Here is a 26,101-nt window from a genome sequence, read left to right as displayed (position 1 = left end):
AGGAATGCGACTCCTTTGGCATCTCTTAATTCTTAATGTTATTTAATGCTCCAGATCCTTAAACGTGGCCGGGAGAGGCCGCAGCGCGCTCCTGACAGTGAAACACCCCTGAGGGAGCGTGTCCCCAGTGTACACGGAGCTATTTATAAACCACACGCAGGCACTGCTGCACTGACACGTGGCGTGCGTGATAAAGCACACCCAAAATATAACTACAAGGAGGATGAGAAGATGAAATGAGCAGTAATTCCCGAAGAGTTCGCGCACCCCGGGTCCCGCTCCGGACGCCGCAGGAGCCGCGGGGGTCTCTCAGTCACACGCCCCTTCCCGGGCTCCTCCCGCCGCTCCCGCCCTGCCCTGCCGGCGGCGCATGCGGGAGGCGGGGGATGGCCGGACATGGCGCTGCCAGCACCAGCGCTACGGCGCTATTTGCTGCTGCTGGCGCAGGAGCACCTCGAGTTCCGCCTGCCGGTGAGCGCTGCGTGGGGCCGGGGCCAGGGCGGGGGGCCGGGACCGCCACCGGGGCTGCGGCTGCGGCTGGGTGAGGCGCTGCCCTCTCATCTCTTCCCCTCTCCTCCGGGGTGCTCCCGGACAGCGCGGCCCCGGGTGTGCCGGGGAGCCGGACCCGGCCGGGGTCCCCTCTCTCCGGGAGAGCGGGCGGTGCCTCTTCTTTCGCCGCTCCCCGCGTCCTGTGGGGAGGGACCCGCAGGCTCCCTGCTCCCCCTCCTGCCCCAGGCTCAGGGAGAGCCTCCGCGTGGTGGCTTTAAGGCAGCACTTTCTTTGCCGCTCGCTTTTCCAGAGCCTCTGGCGCTAGGAGAGGTTGCCAGCAGAGTACCCGGGGCTCTGTGTGAGAAGCGGAAGCTGGGGTTATAAAAATGCTTTCGAGTTTTTGGCTTTGGTGACTAATTTTATAGTTTGTTTAAGTTATTCGTCAGCTCCCGCCAGCGTGCCCTGGGTGCAGGAACGGCTGGTGCTGCCCTGGGCAGACGCCAGGGCCCCTCTGGATGGACTGCCCAGGGAGCTGGTGGAGTCACCGTCCCTGCAGGTGTTCAGGAGAAGACTGGGTGTGGCACTCAGTGCCATGGTCTGTGTCACAGGGTGATGTTCCCTTGTCGATTGGACTGTTACATATTACAAAATGTTTAATGTGTCCTGAAGTTTTTATTTTCATTGTTTTCATTAAGGTTCTCTATCATATTTGCTTTGTGGGACTAGAACCCAAGTTCCATTTATGATCAACCTGATTTTTCTTTAGTCAAGGTCATCGGATGAAGTAAAAAGGAGATGATATATATGTAACACAGAAAGATTTCTTTTTATCACCAAGCTTTTGGTGACACTTGGTTCATATAGCTGCTGAAAGAAGCAGAGCCATTTCTCTTTTATTTTGTTGACTGCTCACCTTGTTTGGTTTTGTGATGAGCTATGCTAGGAACATGATTTGTCAAAAACTTAATGGAGCAAGCAAGGACAGATTTTTTTTTAGCCAGATGATCTGCCGGTCCTGGCCCTGGGTCAGTGTTACTAGTGAAACATCACTTTTATGTGAAATACTTAGAAAAATATTTTAAGAAGAGAGTGGATAATATTGTAAGAGGAATATTGTTGTGAGAGTGGAGGATTGAACAGTAAAGATTCTGATGAAGGAGAATATCCGAAAAGGTAGGGTTTAATTACTGAAATTTTCCTGACATTCACCAATGAATTTTGAGAAAGCTGTTTTAATAGCAAGCAAGTCTTAATTTTCAGTTCATGAATAGTACATACAATCTGAATTTATTTGTGAACTTCTGCCCTATCTACCATCTGCATTAGAATTTGTGTCATGCTGCTTCTTCTCTTTTCTCTTTTCTCTTTTTTCCCTTTTCCTTTTCTTCTTTATAAGATTCTAAAGCCTGATCTTTATATTTTCACTTTAGGAAATAACATCTTTGCTTTCCCTTTGTGGTGGACAATTCAGTGGTGAGCAGGAAATTCGTATAAATGTAAGTGAGGACAAAATATTTTACTTGTCTGTGTGTATGGTATGCAAGCATGTTCTTTACTGTATTTTCGTTAACTGTACGCAGCTGAATAAATATTGGGGTTTCTTAGGAAAATCAGGAATCTTCCCAAAACTGAGGATTTCACAATTTCAATAAAGACTCAGAACTGGGAAGAAAAAATGCACAAAATGCACCTCAGGTTGTCATCATTTACCAGCATGAAAAGAAGCAGTGCCATCTGCTGGGAAGCTCTCCTTGCTTTTTAGGATAGCTAAACACTGAAAACACTCAGCAGCAGTTTGGAATTGGTGTTTGCCTCTAAATCAGTGAAACAGAGGAGGAGTGCAGTTAGGAGGCCATATGATTCTGGTCTCAGTGCTTGGACAGAGAATGTTTTTGGGATTTAGTTACTGCTTGTGTGTAACGAGGTGTTTCCAGTCTTTAGCGGATGAATAGTCAAGAGAAGTGCAAACAATATTTTACCAAGTCAGTTATATTGGAAAAATTAAATACATAACAGAATTTCTCAGACATTCAAGCTGAGTAAACAGTTTTGTCTCAGATTAATTATTTTATCCCCACATTCTCTGTATGATTAAAGGTAGCAGATGTATTTTTTATTAATTTTTTTACTCTTTGGTATGCATGTTCTGTTTTTATAGAACAGAACTGTGTAGTTGTGTAATTCATGTGACATCCTGCAGCTGGGTATTTGCATCACTTACCTTCTCTTGATTGCAGTCTCCCTTTTGGATTCTCAATATTCCTTCAGAAGAGATGGCAAGGGGACTAATGAAGCGGACAGTATGTGCAAAGTAAGAGATGAAAAATCTTGTAAATAATAACCTAAGCAGTGGGATTCTGTTCTATTATCACAAATATAAATTTTGTATGGAGTTATAAAATAAAGAGTCTCCGTTTCCCTCTAGAATTGGTAAGGTGTTGCTGGAGCCTGTAGGACTCTTGTAGGACTGATTATGTAGCATGCCTGTCTGTCCTCTTTACTCAGTGTATGATCAATTCAGGCTCTCAAAATGGTGTTCTTCACTCCAGAGACAGCACTTGTAGTGTCACTCATTTTTTATGTGCCTTGTATAATGTTGAGTTAGTGGCTTTTTCTAAAATATGTATGGAATTGAAAGATACAACCAGTGATATGTGAAAACTGACAATTATGGAAGGGAAAGGTTGAGTCACCCTCCCTCAGTCCTGGCATCCGAGCCTTCAGCCCTGACTTCTGCAGCAGAGGTCTATTCTAGGAAATTCAAGAGCAAAAGAATATGCTGGAGAGTGATTGTTCCAGCTGGTCCTTTTTAGTGGTGTCTGAATAACACGCTTCCTAATGAGGTGTGTGAGAGAGGCCTTGAAGTATGGTTCAGGATGAGAAGCAGCATAGGTGTGTTATGTCCCTCTGACCATATTAAACTTGTGGTGTCTGTGCTGTGTTCTTCAGAGCTTGGTCCCTGTTGAGTACTTGTTGTTTCAGGTGTTCAGTTTTACCTAGGCTCTCTGCTCTTGCCTAAAGAATGGAGCACTGCACTTCAAAAAGCAGCTGCAGGCAACTAGGGGAGTAAAATGTGACAAAATGGCTTGCAGATGTTCTGCACACCATGCACTCTCAGCTAATGTATGTTAATTTTATGTACAAAGCCTAACTAGCCCATGGCTTATTTTTCTGTCCTACTGCTGGTTGTGGGGAGACGTGTTAGTTTTAGAATAAGATCACTGGAGTACCTCCATTGCACTGCTAATCAATATGAAAAGTTCTGAAGCTTTTGGTACATGTTACCAACAAAGAAAAGCATCAGTGAAATATCAGCCTGCGATTAAAAATACTTGTTACAAACAAAAACGAAAACATTTGTCTAGAATTAAATGCCAGTTTTAATACTCCATGAATTAAAGCCTAAATACCTTGGCCAAGTAGGTTAAAAGGAGTAAGTATCTGTAAGGCATTTTCCCTGCTCTGTGTGACTGACTCTAAAAAACTTTGTAATTTCAGGTCTATATTTGAACTGTGGGGCCATGGAAAATCTGCAGGGGAGCTCTATGCATCTTTGAAGAACTATCCAACAGACAAGATGGTATACATATAAAGAATCTGGATAATATGGTTCCTTAAGCCCACTGAATAGCACTGCATCTGTACTAACTAAAGTGTCTTTGCCTTTTCTTTTTTTTTCCAGCTTCCATATCTACAGTCAGACTCTACTTACAAAGTACGTATTCATACATTTAATAAAACGCTGACCCAAGCGCAGAAAGTAAAAAAGATTGATGTAAGTAGATGGTTAAGAAATCTTTGTTTAGTTTAATCTATTAATATTTTTCTTATTCCATGCTATCAGTGTATTTAAGTTTCTTCAAGATCTTAAGGAAGTTTATGGCTTATGTCTTATCAGGTCTAAATGAGATTTTTGTGTCTGAATTATTTTCCCCCCCCATAAACCGACTGTTTAAGGCATATACAATGCCAAACAAATATCACTGCTGATTTCAGCCCAGTGTGCTGGGGAAATTGAAGCTTACTGCTGAGAACTACAAGATTCAAATGGCAAGAGTTAGGTGCTAGATTTTTGGAAAATCTATTACTTGATCTCCTTATTAGGTTTTTATTGTTGCAGAATGTGGAACAAATTACTTCAGCTGCAAGCTGTGGATTGTGTGCTGATCTCCTGTTCTGTCATCATGTTCTTATCTGTACTTGTGCTCTCCTCCTAACTATATCAGTATTTAATTTAGGAAATTTTTCCAAATTACTGTTTATTTCTGCTCTTCCACATTCTATTTTGGCACCTATTTGTTCAATTTACTTCATTTACAGAGACTGAAATTATCTATATAAGTCGTAGCTTTTTTTCCCTGTTTGTTCAGTTTTTGTGTACATGAAATAATGCTAAGTATGTAAACTGTAGCTGCACATCACTGAAATTTCACATCAATTATTCATCATCCGTGTTGTTTCTGTAACTTGAAAATTGTATAATTATTATGCACAGTTAATTTCCTCTGAAGTTGAGCTCTGTTCAGTTAATAAAAAGTGTTACGGTCCCCAATTTTGAGCTATTTTTGTTAAGAAGAAAGGCATTTCAAAAAACCATTGAAAATTGAACTTGTATAGTAGTATACCATTTTTCACAAGTGAAATTGGGGGGGGTTGCTGATTTTTTGTTTGTTTGTTTGTTTTTCTTGGGGGAGGAAGGTACCTATTTTTAAAAAATGACCCTGTTTATTTTTGTATATTTTAATTTTTGTATATTTTCTTTATTGTATAGGCCCTTGAATTTCTGCCATTCAAAGGAAAAGTAAATTTAAAGAATCCAGAACACATATTTTGGATTTTGGAAGATTATGGAATGAACCCAAACGATGTTCCAGAAGAGCCCATTCATCTGTATTTCGGTAGATGGGTGCGTGAGCATGTTTGCTTCAGTTCTTGCAAGCTTGTATTTTCAGGAGAATGTACTTAAGTTTAAATGTAAAAAGTGTTTGGACTTTTAATAGAAGTAGAAAATACCAGTGTCTGAATTTGTCATTGCATAATACTCTGAAGCAAGTCTTGCGAGTCCTTACTGTGACTAGGAAAAAGTGGCTTTAATGAACAATTTAGAGGTGGAAAAAAATGAAGTTGTATCTGGAAACACACCTTTGTTTTGCCATCCACTGAGAGAACTCGGCACAGCAGTGACACTGCACAGCTGGGGTAGTGTGTTACATTTTTTTGGACCTAGCTGCAGCTGAAAGCCCTGTTCCAAACACATAGAAAGATGTAAAGAACTGTGGATGTCTTGTGGCCCTGCTGAGTGGCATCAGCCTCACCGGAGCAGTCTGTAAGTGCTTCAAGTGATCCTGGCAGGGACCTCCATGGAAAGGTACAGACTGATCCCTGAGGTTTTGGACATCAGTGAGTCAAGCCCACAGGCAGGTGCCTGCCCAAGGAAACACCGACAGTGCAGAAGGAACCAAGTACAAAAACTGTCTGGAGCCTCTCATCTGTGGTCTTCACTACAAATGTTCTTGCCTGCTGGCCATATGCACTCTAAACCTGCTGCATTATTAGGATATCCTGAGGAAATTTGATCTGGTCTTTTATGTTTTTGTGAAGGACAAGTAGCTCCTCAAAGGATCTCCCAGAATGACACTAGCCACTGGTGGGAATACAGGCTTGCAATGTCCTGGGTCAAGGGCAGCTGAAAGGAGGGAGGACCACTGCAGAGGTTGTGTAGCTGTAGTCAGTGGCTTGTCTTACAGGGAAGTTACAGATTCAAGTGATCTGTTAGGGCCTGTGAATATTCTCTGTGCTGTGATTGATGTGTGAGCACCCTGTGTTGTGGTAATGCTGCAAAACATTGCAGCTGTTGTCCCATCTGTGCTGAATTACTGAAGTGTTTAAAAATGAGTAAACCAACCTGAAAAAATAAGCAGGTATATTTTGTTTACCCAGTAAGACTGATGCTGAGAGAGGTGGGGGGGGATAGTGTTGGATAGCATTTGAATGTGTTTTGTTTCGGATTGCTTTGGTCTTCTCCAACGTACTTTGGAAATCTGATGTAAAAATGCCAGCATTTAGTCTTTGTTTGCTTTTCCCTCGAATTCTCACCTGTCAATGCTATCCTAAATTTGGATTTTGAGTGGGACAGAAATGCCAGTGAAGAAAGAAATTCTGTCTGACCTTAAGCATCCATGTGTGTGCATGCATGTCTTAACATGCGTGCCTAATCCTCATATTTTTGAAATCCTTTTAAGTCTGAATTGCCAGGAATTGTTTTTCTGATGTTTAGAATAATAGCAAAGTTACTCTAATTGTAATTTCTTAGAAATAATTTTCTCTCTAAAATGTTTGTACATTTTTAACCTCTGTCTTGAAGAATTTACCTAGGTGTTGAACCAAGATATCTGTTGCTTGGAAAGAAGTCTGTCATATTTTCAGACATCAGAAAGCAAGGTGATGTGTTAAGAAGTGAAGTTACCTGGTTTTGGATGGTGTCACTAAAGCAAGTCTGTTAGTGCATCTGTTTATATCTTATATCCAGGATCTGACAGGGGTTTTAAATGTTTCAACAGATTGCAGATGGCCAAAGAGAACTCATTGAATCCTACAGTGTAAAGAAGAGACACTTCATTGGAAATACGAGCATGGATGCCTGCCTCTCCTTCATCATGGCAAACCACGGGAGAGTAAAACCCAATGACATTGTATATGATCCATTTGTTGGAACAGGTATATGTTTGGTTTTTTTCAGCTGGTGGGAAGAACTGTAAGATTGTGTTAGTGTTCGCACTACTCTTTTACCTGGTGTCATGACTTCTGGTGCTCAACAGATATTTGAGATGATACCAAAGGCAAAATGGTGTTTATAAAATTAATGGTTTGTTAACCTGAAAGGGATTTTGGAGGAAGGACACCAAATTCCAAAGATGTAAACAGTTTATTTTGCACTTTTAAAAGGTCTGTCTTCACTGATGTCTTTTATGCCACATGGCCTAAACACCAAATCCATGTGTGTCATGGACTGCTTAAGATCAAAATGACCAAGAATTGGTATTTGGCTAAGCATTTGCTGCATTCACTTCCAGGACATTACAAAGCAGCATTTTAGAGCTGGCTCTTTAGGGGAGTGCTGAGAGCATTTCTGATCATACAGCACAGCGTAGCAATAGTGAGGTCATGGCAGCATTCCATGAGGAACACTTTGTTGTGCCGTTACAGCCTGTCTTCAGGATAATATTGCTCACACAAGGTACCCTTCCCCAGCTGAGCTTTCCTTATCTTAGCCAGGAGGGGGAGCTTTTATTCCACATATTGCTGTGCATGGCACAGAAGTACTTTTTGCCTTAGGGAAACTCTGCTGTATGTGAAATAGCTGATCTATTGTGTCAGCTTGTGCTGTATAATTATAAAGCACAGTATATTGTGTTAAGCTACCTATAGTAGTTTCTTCAAAAATGTAGCAAAGGCATTGTTTCTGACCTAGAATTGAATCATAGAGTATCCTGAGTTGGAAAGAACCCAAAAGGATCATCGGAGTCCAATTCTTGGCCCTGCACAGGGCACCCCAAGAGTCACACCATGTGCCTGAGAGCATTGTCGAAATGCTTCTTGAATTCTGTCAGGCTGTGACCATTTCCCTTGGGAATCTGTTCCAGTCCCCAGCCACCTCTGGGTATTATTTTTTTAATATCCAATCTAAAACTTCCCAGACACAGCTTCAGGCCATTCCCTTGGGTCCTGTCACTGGTCACCACAGAGAAGAGATCAGTGCCTTCCTCTCCTCTTTCCCTAGTGAGGAAGCTGTAAATTGTACTGTGGTCTCCTTTCAGTCTCCTCTTCTCCAGGATGAACAGACCAAGGCCTCAGGTCTCAAGGCCCTTCACCATCTTTGTTGCCCTCCTTTGGACACTCTCTAATGCTTTAATGTCTTTTTCATATTGTGGCACCCTGAACTGCCCCCAGCACTCGAGGTGAGGCTGCCCCAGTGCAGAGCAGAGCGGGACAATCCCCGCCCTTGCTCAGCTGGCAGTGCTGTGCCTGATGCACCCCAGGACATGCTTGGCCTTCCTGGCTGCCAGGGCACTGCTGACTCGTGCTCAACTTGCTAAACTTTAGTCAGGGTGACCACATGTGAAATGCATAGATTTAAAAATACTTATATTAATGGAAAGATGAAGAAAAATCTCTGCAGAGAAGTTAGGGAGAGAGACACTACACTAGTAGGATAAATTCTTATTAGCATTTCTATGCTTCACATAGAAAAAGAGTATGGATATGATATTTTTAGAAACAGAAGGGTTTGGTGAACTCTGTGTTTTTGTCTAAAATTTTGTTCATATAGGACCTGATTTTTTTCATGCATAATAATATCTTATGAAATTTTCTCCTCGTGCTTGTCCTTTGAAAGGTTCAGGAAATCCCTCTATTTACCTCTTAGCAGTTGGTTTCATTTTGGTGTCTGTGGCATTTTGTCTTACTATAAAACCTGCTAACTTAAATCACAAAATAAAGTCTCTGAGAGCATTCTTTCTCTTGGGAATGAAAATTGAAGAAAAATAAAAAGGAAGAGTAAAGACAGAAGAATTAAAAATCACATAAAAATGATGAAGCTATAGAAATTCAATACAAATGTGTTTTGGTTCAAACGTATACATTATTCATATGTATGTATATGAATTATGTATATGTTCATATATGTTCATATATGTAACATATACAAAATCCTCCCCAAATTGCCTAGTAGTTTGAATTACAATTTAAATTGGTTTTTTTTTGTTTTTGTTAGGCATTTGTAATTAAAGGGTAGGGATTAAAGGGGACACGGGAGATATTGGGTGGCATGCCATTTGTCAGTAGAGTGTATTTATGACTAAATAATAGTGGCTTTTGCACCTATTTCTTTTGAGTAAACCCCAGGAATTTCAGTTGTCTCTTGAGGACCATCAGAAGATTTTGAGCTTGTCAGTACAACAGTGCCCTGTCACTGCAGTTTCTGGGAAGTGGTTTGGAGTTGAAAGTGATGTAGTCATTTTGAGCTGATGGGTTTGGAAAGATATATATTCAGAATTTGAGTAGCCTTTTGAAGAACTGCAGTTCAGATTTCTTTATTAGTGCAGCTTTGTTACCTGGCTGTGTTTCTGCCTGGTTTTTTACACTAAAAAAGTGAATAGTACCAAACCAGAATGGCCTTGCAAAATGGTTCTTGCTAGTTGCAAACAAACTGGTTTTTGCTGCATAAGCCAAATCATGAGTCTTTCACATTAGTATAAGAATGGACAATTGGCATTTTTCCTTGGAATATAAAGTGCTCTTTGACCAGGCTGGCTTTTAAAAGACTTGATTCTCCTTTTTATTTTTGAGCAGAATTGGAATGGCCAAGACTGTGTTTTTAACTTCCATCCATATTTACATAGTCTTTCCTCAGTGTTGGCAGAAGGAAGCCTGGAAGCTTCTAGAAGAATAAATCAAGTATTTTACCTGAATATTTTGTGCTTCCTCATAGACAGTTCAGGTTATCTCAGTAATCTTGTTGATTGTTCTTTTGGAGGATTCTTGTGATACTGCATGGTTGTAAATTACAGGATGTTTTTCTCTGACATCCTGGAGGACCAGACTTTATCTGTGCTGAAGAGGTGGAGGAATAGTGTGTGATAGAAAGGCATGAAGCTCTGTGCCATCATCATTCTGCTACAGGTCACCAGGGACAGAGTGATTCCCTGATTAACCCTTTCATATACTGATCAAAGGGCTAACCATGTAAGAGTATGTAAGTATCTGTGCACCTTCTGCGTGAACACAATTGAACTAGTGCAAGCTGAGATTTATTAAAAGCTGTAAATTCATGATTTCCAAGCTTCTTTTTTGCCTGTGATTAAAAATATTCTTAGATGGGCAAAGGACTCTCTTCTTACTTTTTTTGTAGGACTGGGTGGTATGCCATACTTGGGGTCAGGGCTAGCTAAATTTGTCTTGACCCTCTGGATGTACTGCCCATCTGTTCTGAGGGATTGCAGCCAAGAAGGGAAATGGGTGATTCCTTTGGGGTGAGTAACCTTGTTTTTCCCTGATCCATTTCACAAGAAAAAGCAGAAGAATATTAAAAGTTTTTTGTTCTCGCTCACCTTGGGTTTTGGTAGAGTTCATTACCATATGGTGCAGAAGTTTTCTGGTGCACACAGGGTACATTAGAGATGTGCTGGTGCTCAGTGGGTGGCTCAGGACAGTGCAGCCACCTGAGATGCTTCTTTCCATGCTTCTGGTGAATGGGAGAACTGGTGTCACCCCCGCAGCCAGCTTGAAAATTGTCAGCCCTTCATCCTGCAGCAGTCATCCCCTTTATTTAGCAGGACTGTTGACATCGGTGGGGTTCACAGCCCTGTTCTCAGTTGCTGTTCTGTTCTAAACCATTCTGGTAGCCACAGACCTCTTCATTAATAATTTGACCACATAGGTATCTGTCAATCTCCTGCAGTCTGTCCATTGTTTCATTTGGAAGCTGTTAAAGAATTAATGTAATTTATTCTTTTCTGTGGGCTATTCAGCTGTTGTCAGTTTCAAGGGGATATCACACATTTTTTTTGGTATGGTGTTCTTTTTTAATTAGGAAGGCATGTCACAATAGCAGTAATTAAAAAAACTGGTTTTATTACAAAGTAAGTAATAAAACATTGGTAAAACTACTGACAAAGTAAGTAATAAAACATTGGTAAAACTACTGACAAAGTAGGCAGCCTACTCACAGACAAATGCATTTGTATGTAGCTTCCACACTTGAAAATTATTACAGAAATGTTTTTTATACTTATGTTTACATTGGAGATACTTACATTTGTAATGCTCTTAACCATTGTTTCTTACAACATGGGAATAGCCCCCTAATAGAAGTTTGATTTTTAGACACTGTTAAAGAAACTGGCTTTGAGAACAGACACAGTAGAACTGCCATTTGTTTGGTGATGCTTTTTCCAATTGTTTGACAGCGGTTTGAAATTCTGCTCCTTGCAAAGTAGCATCAAAAGTTTTGGTTCATGATTAAAGGATCTTACTGCTTAAAATACAGAAAGCCATAAACAAAACTTCTGAACAATATCCGGAGATGAGGAGTGACATAGGGCATAGCAAGATAAGGAAAATCATGTAGAGCAGACAAAGGACTTAGTGTTATTATGTCTGATTATAATTACATAGTGATTCTAACTGGTTGATAGTTCTACTGCTTTTTTTAGTGTTTGTTTTGGGTTTTTTTTTCTTTTCCTTGGGTGTAGTGTGCTGCTGCTGTAGACTCCTGAAGTTCCTGAGGAAAAAATTCTAACGCAGGTGACATTTATGACAGAAGTTTATACTTTGCCTTTTTTCTTCCCTGTGTAGGTGGCCTTCTAATCTCCTCAGCACATTTTGGGGCATATGTGTGCGGTACTGATATAGATTACAACACAATCCATGGATTAGGTATGTTACATATTTCAAAGCCACTGAAATCGTACCCTCTGTAATTTAAGAAGACTGATGGTAGCAGATGATACTTAGTGGATTGTAAAGCAGCATTAATCTTCACAGGATTTATTTGGTCATGCTTAGTTTTATTCACCAATTTATATTCACATGTACGCTAGTTAAGATATTATCTTATTTTTAAGCAGGAAATATTTTTGAAAAAGAATAATGAAGACCAAAACAAAGTTCCAAGTAATCATTACCACAGCTATGTGCTCTTTTAACCTATGATGTGGGAAGCTCTTCAAAACCTAACCCAGGAACCCTAATCTCATAGTTACTTCTCTGCAAATATACAAATTATATTTGACCTAGTGGACAAGGTTGTGACTGTTGGATGGAGAGAGCATCTTGCAAACCAACGTTTTCTGTGTGTTCTTTGTGTTCTTTGACATGCTGTGCAGATGGTTCAGCAGAACTTTTCTCATGTATTTTCATTTTTCCTTACTACTTATGAAGTTTATTGTGAGTACTTTTGATAGGTTTTTTGGTAACAGTAGATTATTTTCCTTTAATTTAAATGGTAGAGTATATGAAAGCTTTTCTTATATAATAGTTTCTTGTTGAGTATGCTTTTTTTTCCCTTTCCAATCCCCTTCCCCTCCCAGGCAAGGCAAGCAGAAAGAACCAGAAATGGAGAGGGCCAGATGAAAATATCAGAGCTAGTCTCCGACAGTATGGTTTAGAGAAATACTACCTCGATGCATTCGTTGCTGATTTTTCAAGACCAATATGGAGAAAAGGGATGTTGTTTGATGCAATCATTACAGACCGTAAGTTTGTTACTGCCTTTTGTTGCCCAGTAACAGTGACTAAAACATTATTGCCCATGTACATTGATTAAATGTCTGCACGAGTGCTCAGGTCTGCCGCTTCCATGTTTCCAGAGATGATTGTCGAGAGCAGCACTATGGAAATTGGATCTGCATTTGACATCTCTGCATTTATTTTAAGGATAGTTATTAATGTGTAATGAAGCTGATAATGACACTTCTATGGAGAGAATGTTACATTCACCAGCAGAAATCAATATGGCTTAAAATCATCCTTTGAAGAAGTCTCCTTCAGTAAAAGCATAACATGATTGATGCATAGAAACTTCTTACTAGAATGGTCTGTGTTGCTGTTGGCAGCACATTGGAGTCTGCCATGCATCTCTGATGGACTTTGGGAGACTTGTGTTAAGTGCTTAATGTAGTGCTTCCAAACAGAAATTTCAATGTGTTTCCAACACACTTAGCTACTGGAAGCAGGAGCAGTTTGAAAGGATCCTCTGCTCTTCTAGAAACCTATTTACTAAACACCATTTGTCTTGTAAGAGAGGGAAAAGAAACCAAGAGGATAAATGAAGACCTTGATACAGCAATTTCTGATCTCAAGTGCTGGCTTTTGCAATGACACACTCATACTAATTAGGAGTAGGAAGTGTGACTTTTCTTCATGGGTTGCTTGCTGGTTTTTATTTGGCCTGTTTGGCAACAAGACAATGTAGAATATTAATATGGACTTAGAATTGAGTGTGAAACCATTTGTAAAACATCTGCAGTGGTTACATTGGTGCTTCTGCGATGCTGAAACAAGTCTCACAAACTCAGATTTTTTAAACCTGAAGTAAGTAGATTGTGCTATTAGAAATGTGCAAAAAACATATGAGAAAAAGCCTTCTCTGGTTCCTATGTGTGAGAATTAACATTTGTGTAATGTGCTGACAAGAAATTCTGATATTCTTAATTTCACTTTGAAAAAGGTTCGTTAAGTGCTGTAGGGGACATATTCATGTCTGTCAAGCAAAAAAGGATGGGATTATTCATCACATGTTGGAAATCTAAGGAATATCTTTTAAGAAATAACACAGCATTGTCCTTTGTCATGTAGCAAACGTGTAGGCTGCTAGAAGCTCTTACAGCTGAAGGAATTTCCTTGAAACAGTTTTAAAATAATTTTTTGGAGCAAGAAGCTTTCAACAGATCTTGAAGAAATTTCCATTACTCACTTCTACTTCATAAAAGCTTTCAATTTTTTTTAACCTTGTATAAGCCACAGTTTGTGCACTGTTGTGTATGTATGGTGTAATTGTATGTTTCTTGGACAAAGGGTGAGGTTCTCATCTCTGCATTTTGCTTTGTCTAGCACCATATGGTATCAGAGAAGCACCTCGCAGAATGGGATCACAAAAGGAAACAGTTAAATCGGATGAAAGAAGGTGGGGAAACTGTCTTTTCTGTTATAGAATATAAATGTCTTAATGGAAAGCTAGTTGCAGTTTTAGAATATTTATTACTTCTTAGTTGGCTGTCAGAAGTTAAAAAATGGTAGCAATTATAATTAAAGAAGAAAAAGTGTTTTGTTTCTGTTTGCAAAACCACTATGTCACTTCCTGAAAACTTCTTGGTTTTGTTTTCCCTCGTCCTTTGCGTGTGTTCAGATTTTGAATCCTGTTTCTCACCTCTTTGAACCACCATTAGCATGTATTTCCAGAAAAGTTCTCTTTGATCCTTGCAGGCTGCAAAATCACTCTAAAATGGCATACCTGTAATTTTACCTTCAACTTTTTTCTTTTGCATTTTCCACTGCTCCTTTATTTTCAGAGATACCTCATGGCTTCTCCACTGCTTGGCCTTCCTTGCCTTCTGACTTTAATTCCTTTAGAAAGATTCTGTGCAAAATAACTATTGCCAGCATAGCTGTGGTTCTTCAGATTATCTTTAGTACATGTGGAAGTCAAAGAGACAGTTAGGGAGGAACTTGAGAAGTTGTATTCCTCATAGTAGAAGTTGTACTCCTGGATTGTCCTAAGTAGCTTTGCAAAGCTCAGGAAGTGCTTTTGTGGCTTAGTGTATTGATTTTTTTTTTTTTTTTTAATTACTATTAAAAATTTAGGTTTTACCCATGCTCTTGTGTTTGCTTACACTTGTACTTTTTTTTCAGCACAGAAAATCACTTCTTCATTTCATCCAGTTACCATCTAAGTGACATCTTTTTTGACCTCTTGAAGTTTGGGGCAGAATATCTGGTGATGGGAGGAAGATTGGTTTACTGGCTGCCCATATACAGGCCTGAGTATGTACTGTTAATTTCTGCTGTGTTGTGTGTCAGAATGGATGGTGCATTCTCACTGTGCTTTCCTTTGGGACATAGGAGCTTCCATAGTACCAGCACTTAAGAGTAATGCCCAGACTTTATATTTTAAACTTTATATGAGGGAGGCCACATTTTGTAACAGAGCTTTTGAAAGGAGATAATTCCTGACTGTTACGGAACAGAAAATGGCTTTGCATGTCATTGTAAATGCATGTCCAGTGGGTTGAGGTTTAAGCTTAAAAAGTAAGACTTTCAAGGTGCAGATAGATTTCTAAGACAGTAGAAGCAAGGCTAGTTATTAGTATATGTTTCTGTTAAAGTAGTTGATAGAGGTTTGTAAAAATCATCCTTGGTTCTTTGGGGTTTGTCACTACTGATTTAGCTTTCTTCTGAGAAATAAAAGTCAAGTGACCAAGAGATGGCAGTGAGAGGCAGGATGCATCTGAGAGCAGCCCTGTTAGGGACGAGAGAGGCCAGCAGAGACTGCGGGATCCCGCCTGCTCAGGAGCACAGCCTGGGATCACAGCTGAGTGCATAAGGAAAAGCATGCCTTATTTCACCATCTCTTAGATTAGGTTAGAGGGGTTTTTTTGTTTTGTTTTTGTAAAGATTTTTTACTGTAAAGTGAGGAGTTGATGTACAGTAGCCGTTTCAAAGTGTCTTCCAGATACAGATGTGCTCTGAAGGTAGTTTCTACAGTGTCATATATTTCTATTTACAGTCAAATTATACTGTTATGTAAGGTGGTGATTGTCCCTGGTTTCACCATGGAAAATGCTTGTGATAGTCCTATATATCTCATGCTCTTTTGCAAATTTGGAAATCAAAAGGAGCCATTTCTGTTACATGCTTCTGCAACAGGAGCGTGCACTTAGTAGTTTGCGTTTTTTAGTAAATTATTAAATTGGTATTGTAAGCCTTTTTTCTCATAAGACAATTCACAGACAAAACAATGCCATTCATAGTATTATAGCTAATCTTCATGTCAGTGAAATCTCTTTGGAATTACTGAATTTATTTTGTTCATCAAGATACCAGTGTTTTTCTTTCTGCTCATTGAATTTTGGTAAAAGCATGCTTCCTTACTACAGCAGTGTAAAGTGTTTCACTTCATATTTGGGGTCAACTTTAGTTGCTGTTTTGGGGAGGTCTAGTTGAGTTCACTTTTAAAAAGTGAATTTGTACATCATGCTATGACTTGAAATACTAAAGTTGCTAGAATTAGCATAGAATAGTAGGATAGTCACTTTATTTTAGCTGTAAAAATGAACATGGGGCACTAAAGCAATTAAGAGGGGCGAAGAGAAGATACTTTCTACTAACATGTTGCACTGTCAAATATCCCTTGGCAACATCTGCCTTGAGTTTCATTTTTTGAGATCTTTGTATATTATCTTAAATTAAAGCTGAAACTATTGGATTGGATGTCTGTTAAAATCATTGCTTCTGTATTTCTTTCTTGACATGTTTCTGAGTTTTACCTGAAAGAATGTAGAAACACATTCATTAATGCAAACAGAAAAGGCTTTTTAACAAAGTGATAGTGATCTGTCCCTCTTCAAGATAGCATCTCACTCCAGAGTTTACTCTTTCAATCAGACATTGAAATCATTGTTGAGTCCAAATTCTTCTAATTCCATTAAAGTCAGCCTTCTGTATGATTATGGAGAGAAGCTTCTAAAATGTTGTGGCAGGTTGCCTACCTTTGTAAAAGAAAGTCAGTTTGGTGGTACTGGATGCATCAAAAGTCTTGTGTAATTGAAAAAGCAGTTGAGAATTAATTTCATTCTTCTTTGCCAAAAGCATCTTCTGACTTTACCTAGCTGAAGCAGATACTTGTTTCTACACGAGAAGTGACTGAAAGGTAGTTTTATGGTTTGGAAATTTTGGAGTAAAGCAAAGAGGCAGTACTGTTTGCGTTTTTTTCTTATTTGCAGATCTGTATTTGGGATTGAGTTACTTATTTAATAGCTGTTATCTTAAGAAATGCAAGTTTTCCATCAGCACCTAGATAGATCCTGTTTTAATCCAGACCAACACCTTTACTTTCATTCAGAAAATCCACCTCTTTATAGGCAAAATGTGAAGCTCCTCATTTGTACCTTTGAAAATCAAGCCATAGGTATTAAGTTGTTCAGTTCTGTGTTTCAATGTCTGACTTCTGTTAACCCCCAAACACTGGAGAATCATAGGAGCAGGTATTTTGTACAAAATCATATCTAACAATACCAGATCCCATTTTCTGTGTTATCTTTTCATAACTGTTACATGAAAGCTTATTACAAAATCTAGGAATAAATGACTGATCTATGTTTCAGTATATAGGAAGGATATTTCATATTTATCATACTAGCTAGGTTAATACTTCTTGCTGCTGTAGTCCCCTACAAAGCTCTTAAATCTTTAAATTTCTCTTTCAGCATTTGGAGAAATAGAAGGATTGAAAGCAATTTAGAGAAAGCACTTTGTATATAGAAGCTAGTATGCTTATGAGGTGGGGCATTTAAAACACTGTAACTCTTGCTTCTGTAGACAGTAGCAACGTTGGCTTATAATTAAATCCTATATAATGTTAAATGATGGTGGATTTTTATTTTGCCATTAGAAAAAGCAATTATAATGAGATAAATTTGTAATACCAAATTTTGAAGTTTGGAAATGTTACTGTTTAGTAAGAGCTGGCTTAATAAGATTTGAAATAGAAGTGCAGTGATCTCCCTTTTAGGAAGCCAGAGTAAAGTCTCTTATTCCTGCAACCTCATATATGTTGACTGTGGAAAATATTTTTAAAATCACAGCTCTGACTGAATAAGTTATTATTCCTGGTTGGCTGAGATATTTTGTACTTGAAATTATACAGAGAGGCCCATGTGTACATACATTAACTTCATTTAAATACGTGCAGAAAAAGGGGAGAGTGTCTCTTTACTATGAGGTTTTAATTTATTCTACACACTGCAAGATGATTGGAATATATGATGTCAGAAATTTGGAGCAGCAATATCTGAATTTATTTAATCAGGTTAAAGTGCATAACAACTTTCAACTGTGAACCTTTTTGTGAAGTGTCTGTAAGAATTTTGTTTCAGATGCAGGTCTTCCACTTCATGAGCTTACAGCATTAAGAATGATTATTTCTTCCAGATACACAGAAGAGATCATTCCCCGCCATCCATGCCTGAAACTTATTAGCAACTGCGAGCAGCTGCTTTCCAGCCACACATCAAGGCGCCTCATAACCATGGAAAAGGTGAAAGAATTCAAGGTAAGCTTGAATTCTTGATCATATTGTGTAAAATAGTAGCTGTTGCGTTCGTGACAAGTTCGTGCTATTCAGCATTTGATCCTTTTTTCTGTCACACTTAGGTTTTTATGATCAGAGTTAGTGCCTTTGTAAAATTGAGCAGTGATTTAAGGGACTGTTCTGGTTTTCGTTTCTTCCTTTTTATTCTCAGTTTTTGGTAAACTCTTCATCCTGAAAAAGTCCCTTGACAGTGTGAAAAAGATCTTTGAACTTACGGTCACTTCTAAATCCCATCCACAGAGGCTTTGCCTTAATGCCCAAGTTTCCATTGATTTCAAAGTGTGTCTGAATGCCCAAGTAAATACTAAATATCTTTGTGGGTCTTGCAGTACAGGCAAACCTTATTTAATTCTGTTACTTCATCTTTAGAGTGGTACATTTCAGCTTTTGGAATAATATTGAAGTTGTGACAAGTACAGCAGAGCACACTGGCTCCTTTTTCTCTTTTTGTTTTGTGACACACTAAGTGCCCCTCTGAGGCATTGAGACCAGGGAATATTGCATTCAGGTCTTCTTTCCATTCTTGCTGCTTCTCTCACTTAATACTGTTACAAGAAATGCTAAACACATGTGAGGCAAATCCTTAATGAAAATGCACTCAGTGAGTAAGTGTTTTTAGTACATTCCTTGTCAGCTGGAAGAGCTGTTTCAGATGGCAGGAGATGCAGTCAGGCTGCTGTGTCTGTGTGGTGTTTGCACTACTGACACAGCAGGGGTTCAGTGCTGCCTTCATAATGCTTGTGGTGACTGCAGTTCTCAAGCAACACCTGATCTTTATAAACACTCTGTGTGGAGTTCACCCTCAGAGCTGCCAACTTCACCAGTAGCAAACCAGGAGGTTAGATGATGAAAGTTTTTGACATGTGCATCTCAGGGTGTTCAGGGAGGTTTTTGGCAGCAGTTTGATTGCTACCAGTGCTGTCGGGTAACATGTTCTAACCCAAAAAATTTATCAACCCTTCTGCAAACAGACTTGCGTCATTTGTTACTCTCCTCTTGTGCATCACCTGTTCTTCAGTTCATGGATTGGCAGGTTCATGTCTGGAAGTGCTTAGCTCTGAGCACCTGAGACTAATTGGCAGGCTTGCTGCTTGGATAAGACTGTGCAAGTGCTCACATTCAGTATTCCAGATGTCTGTTAGATAATTTAAAGATACCAGAACCCATGTGTGGTTTCTGATGATGCAAAACTTGTCTAGAGAACAAAATGCATGTTGAATCCTTAGCCACTGCCTGCTTTGTTTAGGACTTCGTTTTGGTGTCTAAGATTTCCCCACCCCAGTGTCCCTTAGCTGGAACATGTTTTTTCTTCTATTAATATCCTGAGCAACCTTTGAATTGGATACTTCTGACTCCTCAGATATGACCATAAAATTCAGTAGTTACACTTTTGTCTGCTTGGCTTTTTCCTAAGTGAAAGAGTGATTTTTTTTATAGATATACCTAACATGTATGTTTCCAGACGGTTCCTGTCTGTATTATTTAACTGGTTTGTAACAGCCCTCAATTGCCTTTTAATTCAGCTTAGTACAGCATTTACAAATGGATAAGAAATGTTACAAATCAAGTTACTGTTATGCAGTTCTTCAGTTTCCCCAGTGTTTGCCACCAATAAGAAATTGCAGATTTCACAGCAAATTTTGATTTCACTATTAACATTTTAAATAAACTCTTAACTGGAGATGAATTCAGTCAGTTGCTGAAATTGATGGTGCAATTTGATTGGAATTGTTTGTAGTAAAACGGAGACCAAAGTGAAGGCAAAAAGTGAGCTTGTCTTGGTGAAGTATTGATCTGTCATAAGAAATCATAAGCATGGAGAGATCATATGTTGTATTAAAAACCTCACAAACCTGGTATATAACTCACTGTCTTGTAAGCATCCAATCTGTTCTTTTTAAGTTCACAGTGAAATTGTGCCAACTGGAAAAGGTTTCTTCCTGAACTCAGTGTTGATACGAATATGCTCTTCCGACATGTGCACAATATGAGCAGAAGAGTTTTGGTTTTTTTGATTGCTGTTTCAGACAACTTTTGCCACTGTTCCTCCCAGCACAGCATTCACCCCAAAATGCACACTCCCCTCCTGCCTCCCCCACGGCACATCTGCACACTGTCCCCACAAAACCCAGGGTGGGTGGGGCAGGTGCAACTGCAACCTCAGCCCAGAGCCCTATGTTTCTCCCTCCCTCTTAGGCATCCCACTTTTTTAATGCCAAGAGAGATGCCTAGAAATTACGTAGTAAGATGTAACAGAAAACTTGGCTGAAGGACAAACTCTGAGCATATGATTGTCTAGGAAGGGACTGTGAAGCACCAGGCACACAAACCCACCCTGCTGAATGGGTCAAGCATTTCCATGTCACGTGGTCACTCTGGAGTTGTTACTGGTGTAGAATTTTTCCTACTGAATTTAGCAGTGTCTGTTCCTGGGTATATGACCCTGCTGTCTCTGGTTTGGTAACTGCTCCTTTTTGTTTATAGCTCTATAACATTAGTTCAAGTGGTTTCTATAGCTACTGTCCAGCACCAGATGTAGAGTGGTAGGAAGCAGTGATAAGGCTAGGAAGACACTTTTTAAAACAAAAGCTAAATGAGTGTAATTGCCTTGAAGCTGAACTGGGGCATGCTAGATGAATAAAAATATTTAGAATGTCACTTAATATTTGCCAAGATCTAAACAACATTTTCTTGTTATCATTCAGCATCCCCTTCTCTTCCACCTCTTCATTATTTGAGATCTCTAAAACCTATTTTAGTGTTGTCTTTAGAACAAATAAATTGTTAATGTTTCCTTTACAAGTAATTTTCTTGTAAATGAGTTAAAATGAAGCCTATCCCTGGTGTTCAGATAGCACCCATTCAGCTCCTTGATACAAAATACTGTAAATTAGCATTTGTTTGGAAATCCTTAGTCTCTGAAATCCAAGAATTTCAGTTACTTTGGTAAGTCCTCACACTGCCTTTGACTAGTAAATCTCAACAGTGACTGGTATCTCCAGGTAGTTCAGGATTTCTTATTTTTTTTTCCCTGTTTTAAGGAACAATTCCCATTCTTGTTGGTGTTTGGTGGGGCTTTTTTTTTGTTGTTGTTGTTTTTAGTTTTTTTAAGTAATTGCCATCTTTATTAGACAGTCATGCCTGTACAGGTGAGAGGTAGGGAATGGAACCTCTTAGACTGGAATTATTGTGATGTGGGCCAGGAACTTCCTTTGTAATCTCTCCTGTGAAATCCATGCCTGACTGCAGATCTCTCATTTAGCGAGCAGTATTTGCAGAGCTCCTAGATTTTTGAGATGAGATTCTGCTGTGCGGTGTTCCCAAGCCTGTTTCCATCAGATGCCCCTATTACACCTGTATTCTACATGAAGTTTGTTCTTCTACACAGCACATCCTCTCTTTGCCCTAACCAGCTTGGAGGTATAGGAGAGGGTAGTTTACTCCTTCATCTCTTCTTACCAAATCAGTATTTTGTTTCCTATGGAATCAAGATGAATGTTGTATACACATGCGTGACCTCTTAGAGGTTGTGGGAATTAATTTTTATCTTAGAGTATCTTTGATCTATGTATCATTATCCTTCAGGGTCAAATATCCCATCCACTTCTCAAAATAAGTGAATTACATAGCATTCTTGTTAAAACATCCCAATGATATAAAAATATATGTTTATGTCAAAGAAGGAATTCTGACCTGGAATTTCAAGGGAAGAAAAAGTGCTCTTTTCCAACAAGTGGCTGGAGAAATGGGTATAGGCTGGCTGTGAGAGGAGTATGTCTTAAATCCTTCTTGTTTCCTGTCTATAGCAATTTTGTAATTTTCAGTTTTTTCACAAACATGTTAAAAGCTTGTTGTTTATCAGCCTGAGAATAGTCATGGAGACGGCAGTCTCCCACAGGTGACCAAAATAGTAGATAATACTGTGCTTGCATTTGGTTTCCTGAAGTAATTTTCTCCTGCTATTTTCCAACAATGCAGTATTTAAATAGAGCTGTTGCTACTGGTGTACATGCTTTACATAATAGATATCTACATATCTATTATGTAGATGAACATTTAGCAAGTTAATTTAAGCTGGTGTCACATTCCTGATGTCTGCTTTCATAGCAGGTGAGACCTTCTTCGAAGTAATATCTCATTGTGTCCAGAAGAGGGCCCTTCTACATGCACACAAGCGTCTTGCTTTGTTGAAAAACCTTTTCTTCCACTCCTTTAGAATGCTCGTTAAGTTATCCGGAGCTAGGAGAGATGTTGATCTTGGTAGGTGAAAACCCAGAAAAAGCTACAAAAGCTGAAGGGAGAGATTGTCCACTAGGATTATGTTCATCCTTGCATTGTTACACTCTTGTAATATGAAAATATTGATTGAAAACTACTTCCATATTCCTACTAATGCTAAAACACTCCACAGTAACTTTATTTTCAAATATGAACAAATAACTAAACATTTTAAGGTAGTGAACCAATGTCCATGTTACTGCATTGGTTAAAAAAACCTGAGAAGAAACACATGGCAGAATAGAGGCTTGGTTCTGTTGTGTGCTTCTTTTTCTTTTCTCCTTGTGCCGTTCAGTTGTTCTGTATGAGGCCGGTTGTCATTGTTTCTTCCTGCTTTTGAGCATAATGATAAACTGACATCACGCAGAAGCATAAAACTGTTTTTAGAAGTTGCCATCAGTTTTCTTTAACACTCAGATTAAAGTTTGATGTAATGTTTATCTTACAGCATTGCTAATGTTAGCTGACAAGTATCTTAATTGTATAAAGCCACAGTACATGATGAACTAAACCTTTGTATATACAGTGGGCCAATTTTCTAAACTGTGTTTTTGGCTGGTGTCAAATAGGTATTACATGTAGGGATTTACTGTGTCAGCTTTAACTTTCAGAAATACATGAATGCTGCACAGAAAAAAAAATTCTCTGAATGTGCTTCAGTAACTGTAGGAACTCATTTTAGCCATTTGTGTTTGTCTTCTGTTTGTGCCTGCCTTCCACAGACCTCTGACTGACTGAATTCTCCTGAAAATACTTTTTCTGGAAAGTAACCTGTGTGGTGCATGGTACCTGTGCTCATTTGATCGTTTAAGGGTGGGATTCTGGTGATGTCAGCTGAGATATTTTCAGCAACAGCAACTTAAGTGTGTGCTGTTGAGCTGTAAAACAAAAACCTAACTACCTTACCCTGGCACGTAATGGTTTGAAACAGTCTGGAGGCAGAGTGATGGCAATATGTGCTGAACACGCTACCCTCAAATCTAATGTTTGTCTTTTGATGCCATGCAGGATCAAGATGCGAACTCTTACTTGTTGGATGGTCAGTATATGCCATACAGGGGACACAATTCTTTCCGTGAGAAGTATTTCAGTGGTGTGACAAAGAGGATTGCCAAGGAAGAAAAGGACAATCAGAAGTAAAATATTATATAAACAGCTTAAAAAATGAGAAAAGAATGAAAACCATGTTTCTTTGTAAGGACATCTGGATATGAACATTCATTTGGATGCTTCAGAAAAATAAATACTGCTTTTAATTTTAAAACAAGATGAAACCCACAACCCAGGTTGGGAGCAGTTCTTTTTAATTAGCTTTGTTTATAGCAGATTTTATTGTACAAGTTTTTTGAGTCTTATTTAATTTATATTTGTACTTTCAAGTACTAATGATGATTGACTAAAACCATTATTATTGTTCTTTCACCATTAACGTTTACAAGAAAGTAGTAGTATTATTTGGCTTCTTAAACTGTGAACATCTGGCTGTTTTAAAAACACGTGGTGTGATCAGGGATTGCTGATGAAGAAGATCATTCTCATTTGTTTTGTTTTTTTCTGTAAATGGTGTACAATAAACCAAGGTTATCGTGAGGTTTTTTTTAATTCTTGCATGCAATAACTGCTCATATGAATTCCACTTGCTCTGGCTGAGGTCACAAGTGTTTAAAACAAACAGCAAACGCAAAGAAACAACTGGACTCATGCACACCCCACAAAAAGAAAAGCCTCTGTGACCTGACAAACTCTGGAGAGCCTATTAAATCCTGTGAAACCTGTCCACATCTGAAGCTCATCTGTACCTTGGATTTGCTTTTGCATTCCTAAACCTTGACTCTTGGTAACGCCAACTGTCTTCAATTTTTGGTTCAGAAATCGATAGTTAAACCAGTAACAACAACAACATAAAATCAGTAATGGTTCCCTAATGGTATTAAGCCTAATCAAATCTTTGAAACCAAAGCTGTATTTGTTAAAGGGCAGACTTTGCTGAATCCACACCACGTCCATCATGGAAATACCTCATTTGAAAACCACTAAGCCCATTAATTTAGGATGTTAATGGCTCTGCTCATTTTGGTGGTCAAATATGGTCACATATTCTTCTTGGTCTGTGTTCACCAAGCAGGGCCTTGGTGAATGCATCTGTGCTCCAGCCAGAGGAATTTTGTTGCTCATTTTGCTGCAGGTCGCTGACTGTGGTCATGTTAGTGTCTTTGTAGATCATAATTTTTAAGTGGCTCTCCAAGGAAGGCACAGGTCATTGTATCTGATTGAGTTCATTAACTGAATTTTCTTTTCTCTGTATTGTGGTCCTCAGCTGCAGCAGGAAAGCTTACAAACTCAGTGACAACTTAGTCTGGCCTTCTGGCTGTAATCTGTGGTGTGTTAAAAAGTTCTCAAATAGTGATTTATTTTCTGTGTTTCCATTATAAATCGCTTTGTTTTGACACTTTTAATGTCAGCCATATAATAGTCATTCTGGACTCAACTTGGAGTGAGATCAAAGCTCAGAAAATTTTTCAGGAGCAGAATTTGAATTGATCATTTGAAAATATTACATCAAAAACTGACTGCTTCTGAAAACCTGTCTGCATTTCAGCATTACAATTTAGTATTCATCTTTTATTACTTAACAAATTAAAAATAATTTGCATTCTTCATAGGCAAGGAATTTTTTTAGATGTATTTATTATGCACTTATAACTCCATTTTCTTGAAAGTTGCCTTACACATTATCTAAGTGGTTGTACATGAGGTAGGGTAGTGGCAAATCTGGCTCTGCCTGTTCAGATTTAGTTTATTTCTCCTTTGCCTGGTCCAACTTCTAGTCCCTTCAGCAGTGGAATGGCCTTTGTTTAGCAATCCATACATACCAGCTCTGTCATTACTGAAGGATACCATTTTGAACAGAAACAGTCAGTGTATTTGGGGTACTGCATCAACATTAGCTAATCAGAAATCATTTAGAATTGAAATCAGATGTTCAGTCGCTGCTGATCCCCAGCTTTGAAGCTATCATTTGGAAATGTTCCTCATCTTTAAATTTCTCCATGCTTAGTGTGCACGCTCCAGCCTGTTGTGCATGCAGACTTCCAGAGCACAGGCATTTATAGATGTAGTGCTGTGACACAGTCCTGGCTCTCTCCCTAGCGCAGGGCTGCCGGCCGGCTGACTTATCCTTTCGGCAGGATTTGGCCATCGGTGGCCGCGGCTTCTGGCACTTCCTTTCACTCTGGTTCCATTCAGTCTCTTTCCATGAGGTTCCAGTTTCCTGTCCCTGGCGGGGAGCGTCAGTTCATGAGCCCGCGCTGAACTCATGCCGTTGTCATTCTCTCCTTTGGGGTGGTTTGTGCCATTTTCCAGTTTTTAAAAATAAATGTTATTTTTGGAGTGCTTTGTTGTGCTGCGGCAAATGGGATGGAGGGAGGAGCTGAAAACGGCTGCGAGGTCGTATGGGCAGAAGCTGTC

General features: G+C 39.2%; 1 protein-coding gene across 1 annotated transcript; it reads left to right on the top strand.

Moving 5' to 3' along the window:
• Positions 1-363: 363 nt before the first annotated feature.
• TRMT11 (tRNA methyltransferase 11 homolog) lies at positions 364-24,223 on the top strand. The gene is made up of 13 exons (XM_053972624.1): positions 364-471; positions 1,920-1,985; positions 2,727-2,800; positions 3,988-4,069; positions 4,172-4,264; positions 5,261-5,395; positions 7,050-7,206; positions 11,845-11,925; positions 12,579-12,743; positions 14,101-14,173; positions 14,899-15,030; positions 18,196-18,316; positions 23,642-24,223. Exons 1-13 carry the CDS (start codon positions 397-399, stop codon positions 23,771-23,773), a joined length of 1,386 nt encoding a protein of 461 aa, XP_053828599.1. The 5' UTR covers positions 364-396; the 3' UTR covers positions 23,774-24,223.
• The last annotated feature ends 1,878 nt before the right edge of the window (positions 24,224-26,101 follow it).

This window comes from Vidua macroura, chromosome 3, assembly GCF_024509145.1.
Source record: "Vidua macroura isolate BioBank_ID:100142 chromosome 3, ASM2450914v1, whole genome shotgun sequence".
Lineage (NCBI taxonomy): Eukaryota > Metazoa > Chordata > Aves > Passeriformes > Viduidae > Vidua > Vidua macroura.
This window is presented reverse-complemented; position numbering and strand designations above follow the sequence as displayed.

What these genes read in the sequence shown, in the direction of transcription:
- TRMT11 (XM_053972624.1), top strand. Translation starts at nt 397, where the DNA reads ATGGCGCTGCCAGCACCAGCGCTACGGCGCTATTTGCTGCTGCTGGCG. An exon ending in ACCTCGAGTTCCGCCTGCCG is followed by an intron (nt 472 to 1,919) that starts GTGAGCGCTGCG and finishes TTTTCACTTTAG; the next exon opens with GAAATAACATCTTTGCTTTC. An exon ending in CAACACAATCCATGGATTAG is followed by an intron (nt 11,926 to 12,578) that starts GTATGTTACATA and finishes TTCCCCTCCCAG; the next exon opens with GCAAGGCAAGCAGAAAGAAC.